Genomic DNA, 17,056 nt, shown 5'->3' with positions numbered 1-17,056 from the left:
CAGGATAAAGTCATTTTTTGGGTGTAATACAAAAAATGCTTTTAATACTTCCATTTATTGTTCATGATAACTTACCGTGGGTTTTTTTAGATTATTGATAAGGGGAAGAAAAACGGTAAAAGGCCCCAATTTACTCAACGTCAACAAGCATCCATTATCTGAAAAGATTGAAAAAGAATCATTGTTTGAAACACATTTCAGCATTTCTGCTTTCAAAATTATCAAAACTGATTACCACAAATAAGAATAATTATCAAATAAAAGTAACTTTTTGAAGTAATATTGGCCCAGAAGTTGCTGACAACATGACAAGAAGGCAAAGGTTCATTTTGGCATAAGAAACAACTTAAATAATACGGTTGGTGTGGGCCAAGGGGATGATGTCTGGATTGTCCGCTGAGGGGGATAGAGAGGGTGGTGGGGGGAATTAAGCACCAGGATATCAAATCGCGGTGAGGAATTGCAGAAGGAGGAGCTAGCGGTGTCCACATACGGTAAGAAGAAACTACCTCATGCAAGAGCCTCAGTAGATGGCCCTTTTGCTGGCATTGGAGCAGGCCTTAACCCCCTGGTGAAGACCTGCCTTGGTTTTCAAGGCACATGTTTCAATTATCTCAAATGCAAAGTAGAGTTGAATTTCTGTGATGCCAACCACACTTTGTGCACCAGTTAATGTTGGAGGGTTGAGATCCATAAACCAGATTTGCAATGTGCACACATAAAATATCCAATTATGATTCATTTGAAGGTGAAATACACTTGACTAACTCGTACAAAAGTGCAGCAAGCAAGAGAATTTCCTGGCCAATGTCTGATGGCATTTATAATAGAACAGTACAGCACAGGAACAGGCACTTCAGCTCATAATCTGAGTTTTTGGGGGGGAGCTCAGCAAGAGGATTGAAGAGGGCAGGGCAGTGGATGTTGTCCTCATGGACTTTAGCAAGGCTTACAACAAGGTCTCGAATAGTGGATTTGTCTGGAAGGTTAGACTGAATGGAATCCAAGCTGAGCTAGTCATAAGTTCACAAGTTCATAAATTATAGGAGCAGAATCAGGCCATTCGGCCCATCAAGCCTACTCTGCCATTTAATCATGGCTGCTCTATCTTTCCCTCTCAACCCCATTTTTGCAAGATTCTAAGATTTCAAAAACTGGACCATGGCTTTTGCATAATGATAAAATAGTTTCAGAAAATTAATTAAAATGAAACTTAGAAGAAACGGTGTTTCAAAGAGACAGTGAATCAACGCAAGCCATTGGACATACAATAAAGAAGCTTTAAAACCAAAACTGTTTTCATATTCATGGAAAGGTACGTCATTGTCTTTTGCCAAAGTTGAGAGGAGAGGGAACCTTGCAATTGTTTATTCATCGTTATAGTTTGAGAATATTTGAGTAATTTACCGAACATTTTAATTGGTGCAGTAGTAAACTGGTGTGGGAGTAGCTTCTCGATCACCTCCCTGATAGGGCCGATGCACTTCCACCCATCTCCAATCTGACCTGCTTTACAAACGCACCTGAACAGAGGGAAAACAAGCAGAAATAAAACGGTCATTGTGAACGAATGAAAATATCGTTTTACTGCCATAAAAAGGACACGAGTGCTGAAAATGGGTCCTTGACTGAATTTAGCCACTCGTATGCACAATGTCAAGGTACTGCTTGGATTCAGCCAAAGACAATCGAAAAAACTGTCTGGAGACGTAAGAGACTGCCGATGTTGGACTCGGAAGCAAAAAATAAACTGCTGCATGAACTCAGTGGGTCAAGCAGCAACTGTGGAGGCAAAGGGAAGGTTGAAGTAATGGGTTGAGCCGCTGCATCACAATCTGAAATAACCATCAACTCTTATCCTCCAAACATGCTGCTTATCCTGGTAAGTTCTTTCATCAGCTTACTCTTGGTTCAACATCTGTCAGTGGTACCCAAAAGTTCAGATTTCTTCATTTAGAGCACTATCAGGGGATTGTTGCAAACTACAGTGAAATTCGTCCTGAACACATTTAATATTGCCATTGGTTTATTATTTTTATAATCGAGTATTGGGTTGAATTCTGCCCAAATCTGACAATATAAACTGATGGTATAAGAAGATAACTGCAGATGCTGGTACAAATCGAAGGTATTTATTCACAAAATGCTGGAGTAACTCAGCAGGTCAGGCAGCATCTCAGGAGAGAGCTCAGGAGAGACCCGAAACGTCACCCATTCCTTCTCTCCCGAGATGCTGCCTGACCTGCTGAGTTACTCAAATATAAACTGACGATCGGCTGCATTCACAGACTCATGACACCAGAAAAAAGCTTCACATAAATTGTGCATTCAGCTGCGTAAAAGATCTTCGATATTCTATCAAGAACGCTCCTCTTGCCCCTTTTGCAAAGTCGTGGTCTACTGATTCACCACACTTTGTGATTCATTTTCATTGCAAAAACAGTAGGAAAGGAAAGTTGAGGACTTGCACCATTTCCACAGAAGTCTGTAATTCTTCTGCCTACTTAGCTCACACACGTGGAGCTCCAACAGGCACAGTGATGCCCAAAGGCAGGCAACTGATACATGGGCACTGCTCCCATGACTTTGGGCCGTGCTTCATGGATTGTGGACAGTCTGAGTCATTAAGGTAGAAGTAGTTATTTATTAGACCCGGGGGAGCAGTGTAAGTGTAACTCAAAGGGGGAATGCCAGATTAGGAGTCTAGTGGACAGAGTACATCTCGGGTAGATCTTTAAGTTAAATACCTAACTGTCTGCTGGCTGATCCCTCTGCCAACACTGTGCTAATTTCTCAGCCGCAACCCTTACCTTGATTCGAATCTCTATACCGACCCCCAACTCCACTCAGAGTTGTAAATCTGTGGCATTCTCTGCCTCACAAGGCAGTGGAGGCCGATTCTCTGGATGCTTTCAAGAGAGAGTTAGATAGAGCTCTTAATGATAGCAGAGTCAGGGGGTATGGGGAGAGGCAGGTACTGATTGGGTACTGATTGTGAATGATCAGCCATGATCACATTGAATGGCGGTGCTGGCTCGAAGGGCCGAATGGCCCTTTTGTCCACTGTCCTATTGTCTATTGTCTATTAACCAGCAGCTGATTGTAGACCAAACTGCCCGCAATCCCACCTCCATCCCCCACCAGCCCCGAACATGGCTCCCCGCTAATTATCGCAAGCTTCTCACCAGCTAATAAGCTATTTGCAGCTCCGTCCTGTTTCATCTCCTTCCACCCATATCCCTCCCTCTGGCTTTACATTTCACTTCTCCTCTTCTTCCCTTATCTGACGCCCTTCTGTGTCCTTTTCACCACTTGCCTTTCTCACTATCTCCATACATCTGCCAACCATACGCCACCGCCACCTCACCTACATCCACCTCTCACCTGCCAGGCTTTATCCCACCTCTACCTCCTTTCCAGCTTTCCGACCCCTACCCTCACTCCATCAGTCTGAAGATGGATCAGGCGCCTGTCCATTTTCTTCCACAGATGCTGTCTTGACCCACTGAATTCCTCCAGCACTTTGCGCTTTGCACAGGATTCCAGCATCTGCAGTCTATTGTGGCTCCACCCCATCCTCCAGCTGGTTCCCAGAACCTTCGGCCCCCTCTGAACTCTTGAACCCATGACCCCAGTGACCCATTGACCCAGACTCTGTGGCAACTGCTTTATTTCACGTTCTCTGGGGGTTTCAATTTGAAAGCCTATAAAAAAAAACACATTCTAGACCTCATTCACTATTGAATTTTGTCGCGGCAATCCATCAGTTAAAATATTCACTTTTATTCGGCTGCTTCACGATGCATCCATCACTAGCATTTATTGGCCATTCCGAATTGCCCTGAGAAGGTAGTGGTGAGCCATAGTTCTCAGCTACTGCAGTCCTTCAAGTGAAGGTACCCACACAATGTCCCTGAGGAAGGAATTCTATGGGTTTAGACCCAACAATGTTGAAGGAACGTCAGTATATATTTAACCTGCAGGAGTTGGGTGGACCAATGGTTCTTCTTGGTTAAGATTGCATATCTAAGGGGTGCTGGGCTCGTTAAAGTGGTGCATTTTGTGGACAGCACAAGAAGCAGCCATGGGGGAGGGAATAAAAGTTTAGGATCAATGGTTCTTGCTGGGAACTATAGGCTGTTGTCACTTATACGCAGCACAGTGAAATTCTGTACAACCACAAATGCTCAGTCGACACAATCTTGGTTCTGCTTATCTATATACTAAAACTCTCGTTTGTTATCTTGTTTGTGACTGAACTTCAGCCAAAACGGTACATGAAAGCGCAACAATTTTAGGCCCACCTTACTCACCATTGTCACTTTAGGGATAATGCAAGTAGTTTTATTGAAATCGGTCTTATATTTTTAAAGTTATTCGCATTTTAATGTTTAAAAGGAGGGGAGGGGGAGGGGAGGGGAGGAGGGAAGGACGGGGGAAGGGGGGAGAAGGGAGAGGGGAGGGGGGGTTGAGGAGAGAGGGGTGGGGGGAAGGACAGGGTGCTGCACCAATGCAGGAGAGGTTTGGGCCCAACGGGTCCACTTAGTCTAGTAATTAATAAAGGAACGGGGAGGAGAAGGAAAGGAGAAGGCAGGAACGGACATCACTCTCCTCTGCCAACCGCCCCTGTGGCCCGGGGGGGGGGGGGGGGGGGGTGCTCCTGCAGCCGACCTTGAGGCACTGGATGTAATACGCCGGTCCCTCTTCTACCGGCCCGTTTCTCCGGTCCGTCGCCGCCGGCAGCTCTCTCCTCGACTCTCTGGTTTTCGGGGCTTCCATGCTTCTGCTGCACGTGGCCGTTGGGTCTTCGTTCTCGGCGGCCAACGGGGGTCTTTGTCCTCGTCGGCCGCTGGGCCCATCCTTGCTCTTGACGGTCCTTGTCTGTCCTCGCCGAGCCAGTCTAAATTCTCGGCGGTCACTTCGGCCGCCAGGCTGATTCTTGATCACGTGGGATGCTGCCCAGCTCCATTCCAGCATGGCTGCACAGTGCTGGCAGAGAGTGTGCTAATCAAGCAAGCTGCTATGTCCTGAATAGTGTTGAGCTTATTAGACAATAGACAATAGGTGCAGGAGGAGGCTATTCGGCCCTTCGAGCCAGCACCGCCATTCAATGTGATCATGGCTGATCATTCTCAATCAGTACCCCGTTCCTGCCTTCTCCCCATACCCCCTGACTCCGCTATCCTTAAGAGCTCTATCTAGCTCTCTCTTGAATGCATTCAGAGAATTGGCCTCCACTTCCTTCTGAGGCAGAGAATTCCACAGATTCACAACTCTCTGACCGAAAAAGTTTTTCCTCATCTCAGTTCTAAATGGCCTCCCCCTTATTCTTAAACTGTGGCCCCTGGTTCTGGACTCCCCCAACATTGGGAACATGTTTCCTGGGTTTCCTGGGTACTCCATCATGTTACAATGCATTGAAGATGGTGAAGAGATATCAGGTTCCCTGAAAGCGAGTGAGTCACTTAGCACAGGATATCTAAACTCTGACATGTTTTTGTACATTGCTGGTACAGTTGAGTCAATGATCTGGAGGTAGGTCCGGAGATTGTCTGAAGAAGGGTCTCGACACGAAACGTCACCCATTCCTTCTATCCAGAAATGCTGCCTGTCTCACTGAGTTACTCCAGCATTTTGTGTCTATCTTTGGAGATTGTAGTTCCACTAATAGCCAAGGATGGATGTCTAGACTCTCCCTAGTTAGAGATAGTTATTGCCTAGTTGGTGTGTGATATTCAGAGAAGACGACGATAACAAGAAAAGAGAGAAGCAAATGAAAAGACGAATATTGATGAAGGTAAATGCGCAGCACTGGATTAAGAACATGTTCTGGAGCAATCAAAAATGAAATCTATCTATAAATATGGAAGTATAGAGGAGCAGTTGCACTACAAGGAGGACCCTAATGGCTAATAACTTACGGCAAGGATTCTAAGGAACAAATCGACAGGAAAATTACAAAGACGTGTAAAAGCCAAAGATAATTCAATTATTCTGATGTGAACTGGGCGAGTAATAACAATGGGAGGAATTTTTAAGGTTTGCTTTGGAGAATTTCCTCGACCAGTATGTACCTGACCCAACGTGAAGGCATTCCTCGATTTGGTTCCAGGGAATGAGGTAGGTAGATGGAGCAAGTACCACCAGGGGAACACTTATGAAAAAGAAATCATGGTATAAACGAGCTATCCAAAAATAATCAATTGGAGAAGAGCCAATGTCAACGGAACAAGTGTAGATCTGGCGCGAGTGAACTGGAATGAAAGATTGGCGGCCAAAACTGTAAATGAGCAAAGCGCAGCCTTGAAAAGGAGGTGGTACAGTTATTGTCTTGGCATATTCCCACATGGGAGAAGATAGCTCAGGAAACGCAGAGTTCGATCGATTACCAGAGAGAGAAGAAAATAAGAGCAAAATAAGAACATGTGACAAGCATCAGCTTATTAACACAAGAAAGGACTAAGTTATTTATAGAAAGTATAGAGGGAAAATAAATGAAAGGAAATAAGAGGATAAATATAAAAGAGAAGCCTAAGCTCTTGCACAGGCAGGCAAAAGCATATGGGTGCTAGGAGATCCAGAACAAGGGGCCACAGTTTAAGAATAAGGGGTAGGCCATTTAGAACGGAGATGAGGAAGAACTTTTTCAGTCAGAGAGTGGTGAAGGTGTGGAATTCTCTGCCTCAGAAGGCAGTGGAGGCCAGTTCGTTGGATGCTTTCAAGAGAGAGCTGGATAGAGCTCTTAAGGATAGCGGAGTGGGGGGGTATGGGGAGAAGGCAGGAACGGGGTACTGATTGAGAGTGATCAGCCATGATCGCATTGAATGGCGGTGCTGGCTCGAAGGGCTGAATGGCCTACTCCTGCACCTATTGTCTATTGTCTATTGTCTATTGAGATGAGATGGACCCATCTCATCTCTTAACACCATCAAGGTTACCTCATAGCATTATGGAGACACAAGAGACTGTGAATTTTATCTTCAACCAAAACATTGATCGTTCCAATGCCTTCCCACTTGACCTGCTGAATTCCGCCAGCTCCTAGCACCATGATTACTGCCATTGATCTTTATCAATGAAGAATAGACAGTTGGAGACTCAGCAAATGAAGAAAAAGTTGACATGGAGGATGGAGTGAAGTTTGATAACGAGGAGGTGCAAGAACGTTTGGCATACAGCGTGGAAATAGGCTATTCAGCCCACCGATTTTGTTCCAATTGGCAGACAGGTGAAGTACCAAAGAATGTAGAGTCAGCGTTAACAGTAATGGAATGAAAAATGTCATGAGCAAATGGTATAATTTCCATACCAAGTGATTATGACAGGAAAGCACTGCCCAGAGGGGCACGGAACACTGATTTAATGTTCAAAAGGAAATTGTGTAGGTGTCTGAAAAGGAAAAAAAAAACAGGTTTGTAGAAACATAGTTGGTGCACGAGTAGGCCATTCGGCCCTTCAAGCCAGCACCACCATTCAATATGATCATAGCTCATCAACTAAAATCAGTACCCTGTTCCTGCTTTTTTCCCATATCCCTTGATTCCTTTAGCCCTAAGAGCTAAATCTAACTCTCTCTTGAAAACGTCCAGCGAATTGGCCTCCTCCGCCTTCTGTGGCAGAGAATTCCACAGATTCACAACTCTCTGGGTGAAGAATTTTTTCCACATCTCAGTCCTAAATGGCCTACCCCTTATTCTTAAACTGCGACCCCTGGTTCGGGACTCCCCCAACATCGGGAACATTTTTCCTGCATCTAGCCTGTCCAATCCTTTAAGAATTTTATATGTTTCTATAAGATCCTCTCGCATCCTTCTAAATTCCAATCAATACAAGCCCAGTCGACCCATTCTTTCATCACATGTCAATCCCGCCATCCCGGGAATTTACCTGGTGAACCTACAATAGCAAAATGTCCTTGCTCAAATTAGGCGGTGAGGCCTGCCTGGGTCGAAGGAGCCTCAGCGGCGCCGGCGAAGGGAGCCTCGGCAACGGCAGCGGGAGACTCAGCGGCAACTTGAGCCTCGATGACAATGGGCGCCTCGACCGTGATGGGGCCTCAGCGGGAGACTCAGCGGCAACTTGAGCCTCGATGACAATGGGAGCCTCGGCAGTGATGGGGCCTCAGCGGGAGACTCAGCAGCAACTTGAGCCTCGATGACAATGGGCGCCTCGACCGTGATGGGGCCTCAGCGGGAGCCTCAGTGGCGGCAGGAACCTCGGCGGTAGAGGAACGTGAGGGGTGGGGACGGGGACGGGGAAGACAACGGAGGAACCGGCGTGGGGGGACCGCCGTGAGGGACGGGGGGAGAACAAAGGGGCACCTGGTGTGGGGGAGGGAGGGCATTCTAGTTTTAGGATCCTCTGCCCAGGGGATAAGCGGCGTTCATTTGTTGTTCGTTGCGGTGAAGGCGATGGGCACACGACAGACAGCCAACAGTCACTCACCCTTGTGTGCCTTGTGTGTTGTGACTGTCGGCAGACCAATTTCCCTCCGGGGATGAATAAAGTTTTATCGTATGGTATCGTAGCGTAATGACTCCACCGGCACATTTCTCATCACCCCATGAATGAGTCCTTACTGGTGCCATACACTGTCATTGCAACGAACAGCCCACAGCGATCTTAACGGCATCAGCCTCACTACTGCCACTTGTCCTCGACATCATCAACCAGGGTCCCACTGCTGATGTAGGGCCCAACATGCTTTTTACAATAGACAATAGACAATAGGTGCAGGAGTAGGCCATTCGGCCCTTCGAACCAACACCACCATTCATTGTGATCATGGCTGATCATTCTCAATCAGTACCCCGTTCCTGCCTTCTCCCCATACCCCCTGACTCCGCTATCCTTAAGAGCTCTATCTAGTTCTCTCTTGAATGCATTCAGAGAATTGGCCTCCACCGCCTTCTGAGGCAGTGAATTCCACAGATTCACAACTGTTGAGGCTTCAATCCTGGGTGCTCATATTAAATTAATCTCACGGTCACGTTTCCAATAATTTTGCTCTACTTCTCACTCATTTTCAAATATGTAACAAATGGCCAACGAGATTGAAAGCTCTTCACACACACCCAGCTTTCAGTCACTGCTACCAATGATTTGAGCATGCAGATTATAGTATCATACCTCTAAATATTCAAATAGTACCACAGATACCAATAGCGCCAATAGTAATATGGCTCATTGTCTGCAGATAATACTCACTCAAAGTTTCCGGGTGATACTGTTACGCACTTTGCTGATTTATGGCAGAGAGATTGCTTGCAAACTTCTTTCAGGGTGCAGCCTTCAGAAGGATCATTGCCGATGAATCCATCTTTGCACTTGCAAGACGACTTTTAAAGAAAGGAAAATTCCATTGTCATCTTCAAGTCTGCTAAACATAGCAAAGGCTGCACATAGTCAATCTGATCCACACAAGTTCTTAGTTCTTATACCTCGAGTCCCAGTTACACAGGTGTGGAGCATTCTCTGCATATCCCATGGGAGTAGGCATTCTTTTAGTGTGGGCCTCAGAATTGAATAGTCGATAGCTTTTGGGAGATCTATGTTTTGCCCAAGTCGCGGCAGTGGCGGGGCGGCACAGCGGTAGAGGGGCTGCCTTATCGTGCCAGAGTACGATCCTGATTATGGGTGCTGCCTGTATGGAGTTTGCACGTTCCCCCTGTGTCCGTGTGGGTGTTCTCTGCGTGCTCCGGTTTCCTCCCACAATCCAAAGATGTGCAGGTTTGTAGGCTAACTGGTTTGGTAAATTTGTAAATTGTCCCTAGTGTGTAGGATAGTGTTAATGTACGGGGATGGCTGGTTGGCATGGACTCGGTGGGCCAAAGGGCCTGCATCCGCACTGTATCTCTAAACTAAAACTAAACTAAACAATCATTTTAAGCCACTAAATTGGGTTTTAAATAAGCCCTGAATAAATAGTTTGAAGCACCTCGGAATGAAGCTGACGATTATCACAGTTACTGATAGATGCAGGTCAGAGGGTTTCTGTAAACAATTGTAGATTGTTCCTAGTGTGTGGGATGGCGGTCGACGTGGACTCAGTGGGCCGATGGGCCTGTTTCCACGCTGTATGTCAAAGTAAAGTCAAGTCTGTCATGTACAAATGTGGGCTTTGCAGATAACAACGTGGAACAGAACAATAGGGAACCAGTTTCTTCCTGTCAGGGTATGTGGGGACCACTTCCTGTTTCCTCCATTGCTCCCGCACCATCGCTTTCCAATCAGTGATTTATAGGATATATTTATGAACCACGCTGCGGGAAAGTCAACCAAACAAGTTCATCTAAATTATTATATCAGTTCATTTTCATAACGCTTTAATTTTCAATGAGTTACCAACATGTCAATTCCATAACTGAACAGGTCAAGAGCAAATTGAAACCAGTAATGAATTAAATGTACCTGCCCTGGCCCCTCATACTTGCAAGTGGCGGAATTTTCAGGACAGCCACCATTGTCGGTGCTGCAAGGGTTAATCGGCAAACACAGCTTTTCATTTCCACGGTAACCAGGATGACAGATACATTGGTATTTCCCTTCACCAAAGTATTCGCAATCTGCATTCTCCTCACAGACGTTCGTAGTACATGGATTTAATGCTAGCGTACAGAATCAGAAATAAAGGATTTATCATTAAATGCTGAACTTTGAAGAATGTTCACAAATATTTTGTGCACCATCTCATGTTGGCAGCAAAACCTGAGTGGCCCAGAGTGGATGGGCCACTCAGGTTAGCCCAAAGGGGTTATATCACAATCTCACGGTAATACAATTGAACCAACAGTTATCATCATCCACGCAATGAACCAGAGATACACACAGCACAAAAACAGGTTATTTTGACCACCTTATCCATGCCAAACATGATGCCTACCCTTGTGTATGCATTAGGTTCATTCTTATCCTTCTATGCCCTTTCCATCTAAGTACCTATTGAAATGCCTATTAAACATTGTATTTGATTTCATGATCTCTTCCGCCAGCTCATCTCCAATACTTATCATCTTCGATATGAAAACTGCATCTTTCACATCTCCTTTAAATTGCTCCTCTTGCTCCTTAAACCAGTGCCCTCTTGTTCCAGACTCCTATACCAGGGAATATGATTATCTACCTTATTTATGCCTCTCATAATTTAATAAAATTCAGAAAGGTCACTTCATCCCCCTGTATTCCGGTAAAAATAAACCCAGCCCAACAAATCTTTCCTGATAACTACAGCTCAACATTCCAGGCAACAGCTGGTGAACTGCTTCTGCACTCTCTCTGCTGCCACCACATCTTTCCTGGAACGTGGTGGTCAGAACGCTACACAATATTCTACGTGCGGGCTAACCTATGTATTCTCATTAACATTAACTGGTGCATCACCATTCACCTGAGAGGAAACATCTCTAATTCTTATGCTATGTATCTCCTTCATCAACACGATAGCAAGACCAGTGGCACAGCAGTAGAGTTGCTGTCTTACTGCGCCAGAGACCCGGGTTCCATCCTGACTACAGGCGCCGTCTGTATGAAGTTTGTACGTTCTCCCCGTGACCACGTGGGTTTACCCCCCGGGTGCTCTGGTTTCCCTCGACACTCCAAAGACGTACAGGTTTGTAGATCGATTGGCTTCGGCAGATATTGTTCGTTGTCCCTAGTGTATAGGATAGTGTACGGGGTGATCACTGATCGGTGCAGACTCAGTGGGCCAAAGGGCCTGTTTCCATGCTGTATCTCTGAACTAAACTAAACCATCTGTCATTTTTGTACAAGATTAAGTTCACTCCAAGTGTAAATACAAGTCAGCACATTCAGGATTTGTGATATCAATCCTCATACAAAACCACCGTGACACTAAAGATACACGATGCTTTGGCATTAGATTTTCAGGGACAAAAATTTAATCTTCGAAGTAGACCGAAAATTTGCTGGAATTCCAGGAGAGAAGGCAATATTTCATCGACTGTATCTGTTAATTTAGTTTAGTTTAGTGTAGAGATACAGCACAGAAACAGGCCCTTCAGCTCACCAAGTCTAAACCGACCAGTGATCCCGCACATTAACACTATCCTACACACACTAGGGATAATTTACACATAACAAGCCAATTAACCTACGTACGTATACATCTTTGGAGTGTGGGAGGAAACCGAAGTTCTCGGAGAAAATCCACGCGGTCACGGAGAGAACGTACAAACTCCGTACAGACAGCGCCTGCAGTCAGGATCAAACCCAGGTCTCTGACGCTGCAAGCACATTAAGGTTGTAACTCTACCGTTGCACCACGTGCCGCCCACGGTGTTAATGATTCTACTTCACACCTACCTAATGTTACGAATCAACTCTTTGAGGGTCTTTTAATATTTTTTCCCTTAAGTATTGACCCAATTCCCAGAGACAAACGGTGACAAGTATCAACTGGACCTGGGAGATAATCAGCTCAACATGAAGATGCTTTTTGTTGGTCTTTGAAAGCATGTATCAGTTTGGAACTGCATGTTTTAGACTGCCACACTCCAAGAGCCAGGGCACTGAAGCATTGGTGGGGAAGATGCTGGAGTCAATTATAAAGGACGAAATTGCGGAGCATTTGGATAGCAGTAACAGGATCATTCCGAGTCAGCATGGATTTATCATATCATATCATATCATATATATACAGCCGGAAACAGGCCTTTTCGGCCCTCCAAGTCCGTGCCGCCCAGCGATCCCCGTACATTAACACAATCCTACACCCACTAGGGACAATTTTTACATTTACCCAGCCAATTAACCTACATACCTGTACGTCTTTGGAGTGTGGGAGGAAACCGAAGATCTCGGAGAAAACCCACGCAGGTCACGGGGAGAACGTACAAACTCCTTACAGTGCAGCACCCGTAGTCAGGATCGAACACGAGTCTCCGGCGCTGCATTCGCTGTAAAGCAGCAACTCTACCGCTGCGCTAATCTTCTGGAATTTTTTGAGGATGTAACTAGGAAAATTGACAGGGGAGAGCCGGTGGATGTAGTGTACCTGGACTTTCAGAAAGCCTTCGACAAGGTCCCACATAGCAGATTAGTGGGCAAAATTAGGGCACATGGTATTGGGGGTAGGGTACTGACATGGATAGAAAATTGGTTGACAGACAGAAAGCAAAGAGTGGGGATAAATGGGTCCCTTTCAGAATGGCAGCCAATTGTGTGAGTGGGCGGATGCATGGCAGATGCAGTTTAATGTGGATAAGTGTGAGGTTATCCACTTTGGTGGTAAGAATAGGAAGGCAGACTATTATCTGAATGGTGTCAAGTTCGGAAAAGGGGATGTACAACGAGATCTGGGTGCCCTAGTGCATCAGTCACTGAAAGGAAGCATGCAGGTACAGCAGGCAGTGAAGAAAGCCAATGGAATGTTGGCCTTCATAACAAGAGGAGTTGAGTATAGGAGCAAAGAGGTCCTTCTGCAGTTGTACAGGGCCCTAGTGAGACCGCACCTGGAATAATGTGTGCAGTTTTGGTCTCCAAATTTGAGGAAGGATATTCTTGCTATTGAGGGCGTGCAGCGTAGGTTTACTAGGTTAATTCCTGAAATGGCGGGACTGTCATATGTTGAAAGACTGGAGCGACTAGGCTTGTATACACTGGAATTTAGAAGGATGAGAGGGGATCTTATCGAAACATATAAGATTATTAAGGGGTTGGACACGTTAGCGGCAGGAAACATGTTCCCGATGTTGGGGTGTCCTGAACCAGGGGCCACAGTTTAACCATAAGGGGTAGGCCATTTTGGAACGGAGATGAGGAAAAACCTTTTCAGTCAAAGAGTTGTAAATCTGTGGAATTCTCTGCCTCAGAAGGCAGTGGAGGCCAATTCTCTGAATGCATTCAAGAGAGAGCTAGATAGAGCTCTTAAGGATAGCGGAGTCAGGGGGTATGGAGAGAAGGCAGGAACGGGGTACTGATTGGGAATGATCAGCCATGATCACATTGAATGGTGGTGCTGGCTTGAAGGGCCGAAGGGCCGAATGGCCTCCTCCTGCACCTATTGTCAATTGTGTAGCCGCCACAAACACTCCATGGGAACAGCCACAGTTTAAGACCATCTTTCCATGACACAAAATGGGTTGGAACCTGTGAACAAGATTCTCCGGCTATTTCTAGTGAAATGCATGTAAAGGAAATCACCTACATTGTCCAGAAACAAAAATTATTTCGTAACTATACTGTCCACTGGATGATACACTAACATTTCCTATTGTGAACATCAACGTATACAGTAAATATTCAGAATTAAACATTTGCAAATTTGATGAGTAAAGCACAGTTGTAGAAAAAAAAACACATAGTTATTCCCACTTAAATTTTCACTGTCAGTATGAATGCTGGAGATTGCAAAATCCTATCATTTTTTGACTTGTATTTGTACAATATTCTATTTTCACTGTTTGTTTCCATGTCCTGTTACTGAATCATCTCAGTACAAAACACTTTCACCGTCTGTTCTTTCAAGTCCTGTCAGGACCATGAGCATTTCCGTGAGGGCTTGCTCTTGCTCTGTCTACATTAGCGACTGCAGTTACAGCTGAATCCACTCATCTTTGATATACTGCGAAAAAATCCACGAGGTCAAACTGCATTGATAGTTTCCTAATTCCAGGAAAATAATGTTTTGATTCTGTCACATAATTCCTTCTGCTGTTTCGCTTGCATAGATGCTTTTGTCCAAAAAAACCCATTTCATTCTTTGAGTCAGCACCAATTTTGTTTACAATTATTGTTACTTGTAAATCCACCACAACTGTCTCTCTCTCTCTCTCTCTCTCTGTCTCTCTCTCTCTGTCTCTCTCTCTGTCTCTCTCTCTGTCTCTCTCTCTGTCTCTCTCTCTGCGCTGAAACTGCTTTTTGGTAGTTTCTGGGAGAAGGTGGATTGGAGGATAGCTAATGTTATCCCACTTTTCAAGAAAGGAGCGAGAGAGAAAACGGGGAATTACAGACCAGTTAGCCTGAATTCGGTGATGGGAAAAATGCTGGAGTCAATTATTAAGGAGGTAATAATGGTGCATTTGGATAGCAGTAAAAGGATAAGTCCAAGTCAGCATGGATTTATGAAAGGGAAATCATGCTTGACTAATCTTCTGGAATCTTTTGAGGATGTGACAAGTAAAATGAATGAAGGGGAGCCAGTGGATGTAGTGTATCTAGACTTTCAGAAAGCCTTTGATAAGGTCCCGCACGGGAGATTGGTGACTAAAATTAGAGCACATGGTATTGGGGGTAGGGTGTTGACATGGATAGAAAATTGGTTGGCAGACAGGAAGCAAACAGTAGGAGTAAACGGGTCCTTTTCAGAATGGCATGCAGTGGCGAGTGGAGTGCCGCAAGGCTCGGTGTTGGGGCCGCAACTGTTTACCATATATATTAATGATTTGGAAGAGGGAATTAGAAGCAACACTAGCAAGTTTGCAGATGACACAAAGCTGGGTGGCAGTGTAAACTGTGAAGAGGATGTTAGGAGGTTGCAGGGTGACCTGGACAGGTTGAGTGGGCAAGTTGGGCCGAAGGGCCTGTTTCCACACACTATGACTCTATAATAATAATAATACTAATAATAAGCCTTTATTGTACTTAAAGATACATCAAAATTAGGAGAGCCACTCCTGATCAGTGCAACCAAAATAAGTTAAAACAAATTAAAAGCACATCCAATAAGTCATTTAAATGCTTAAAGTAGTAAATGAATATATATTTATCACACCTAGGTAGAATATTGCACTTGGGAGAATATTGCACTTAAAAACGTAATAAATACTTTAAAAGAAATTAGTGTTTCCAACATATTACCAATCCACATTTTAAGTGTTGGTGGAGTAGACTTTTTCCACAATTTAAGTATGAGTTTTTTCGCTATTATTAAACCATAATTCAAAAATGAGATTTGGGATATATTTAATTTATTTAATTTATTTACATCTCCAAAGATAATCATTTCCATGCTAGGTTCCATTTTTGTCTTAAATAAACTAGTAAATACATCAAATATATCACCCCAAAAACTTTGAAGTTTTATGCACGAAACGAAAGCGTGTGTAAGATTGGCATTTTGTGAAAGACATTTATCACAAATGGGTGAGATATTTGAATAAAATTTATTCAACCTAACTTTTGAGTAATATAGTCTGTGTAATATTTTAAATTGGATTAAATTATGTCTAGAGTTAATCGAACATTTATGTATGTATATCAAATACCTCTCCCATGTTTCTTTAGAAATTTTTATCAGTAATTCTTTTTCCCAGTCTTCTCTAATTGCCTCTGTTGGAGGCAATTCTCTATTAAGAATACTGTTATATAGATATGATATTAATTTTTGTGAGTCCGCCTTAATATTCATTGCTTCTTCCAGTGGGTCTATCGTTATATTCTGTAATCTTGGTATATATTTTTTTATAAAGTCACATATCTGTAAATATTTAAAGTATTGGTTATTATTGAGATTAAATTTTGATTTTAATTGTTGAAATGATAATAAATTTCCCGTTTCATACATGTCACCCAACTTTTTAATTCCCTGTCTTTCCCATTGTCTATATGTTTTATCCATAATAGCTGGTTTAAATACCGGGTTATTCACTATCTTCACTAATACCGGGTTATTCACTATCTTCACTAATGAAGATAAGTTTCTTAATTTTAAATTTAATTTTATTTGTTTCCAAATTCGAATTATAGTGTGTATAATTGGATTCTTCTTATATAATATATTATTCAATTTTATCGGGGAGAAGAGGAAGAAATGAGACTCCTCCTAATAGAAAAAAAAGACCAATTCTTATCGAGTTGGTCTCCATTTATTGACCTTGTGGAATCATGCGGTGTAATATCAGCATAAAATTAAAAATTCTGGGTTTGATTGAAAATTGATTAAGAATCTCCTTTCTGCTTTACTTTCGCACATTTCTTTTTTTTTTTTTTTTTTTTTTTTTTTTTTTTTTCACTCTATACTCACTAATTTATTCTTTACTCTTCACTACTTCTTTCTTTCTCATTTCTTTTTAAAAAAGGAAGTTGTACAAATAATGTT

General features: G+C 43.7%; 1 protein-coding gene across 1 annotated transcript in view; it reads right to left on the bottom strand.

Moving 5' to 3' along the window:
- The window catches only part of stab1 (stabilin 1), a 208,733-nt gene that overhangs the window by 156,287 nt on the left and 35,390 nt on the right, over nt 1-17,056 (bottom strand). The window contains exons 8-11 of the mRNA XM_078414034.1: nt 10,411-10,607; nt 9,208-9,338; nt 1,408-1,523; nt 76-158 (exon numbers count right to left, since the gene is read on the bottom strand). Coding sequence (XP_078270160.1) covers nt 76-158; nt 1,408-1,523; nt 9,208-9,338; nt 10,411-10,607 — 527 coding nt within the window. The remainder of the gene's footprint in view (nt 1-75; nt 159-1,407; nt 1,524-9,207; nt 9,339-10,410; nt 10,608-17,056) is intronic.

The sequence above is a fragment of the Rhinoraja longicauda genome, chromosome 17 (assembly GCF_053455715.1).
Source record: "Rhinoraja longicauda isolate Sanriku21f chromosome 17, sRhiLon1.1, whole genome shotgun sequence".
In the NCBI taxonomy this organism is placed as follows: Eukaryota; Metazoa; Chordata; class Chondrichthyes; order Rajiformes; family Arhynchobatidae; genus Rhinoraja; species Rhinoraja longicauda.
Note: the sequence above shows the minus strand (reverse complement) of the source record. Positions and strands in the feature narration are given on the sequence as shown.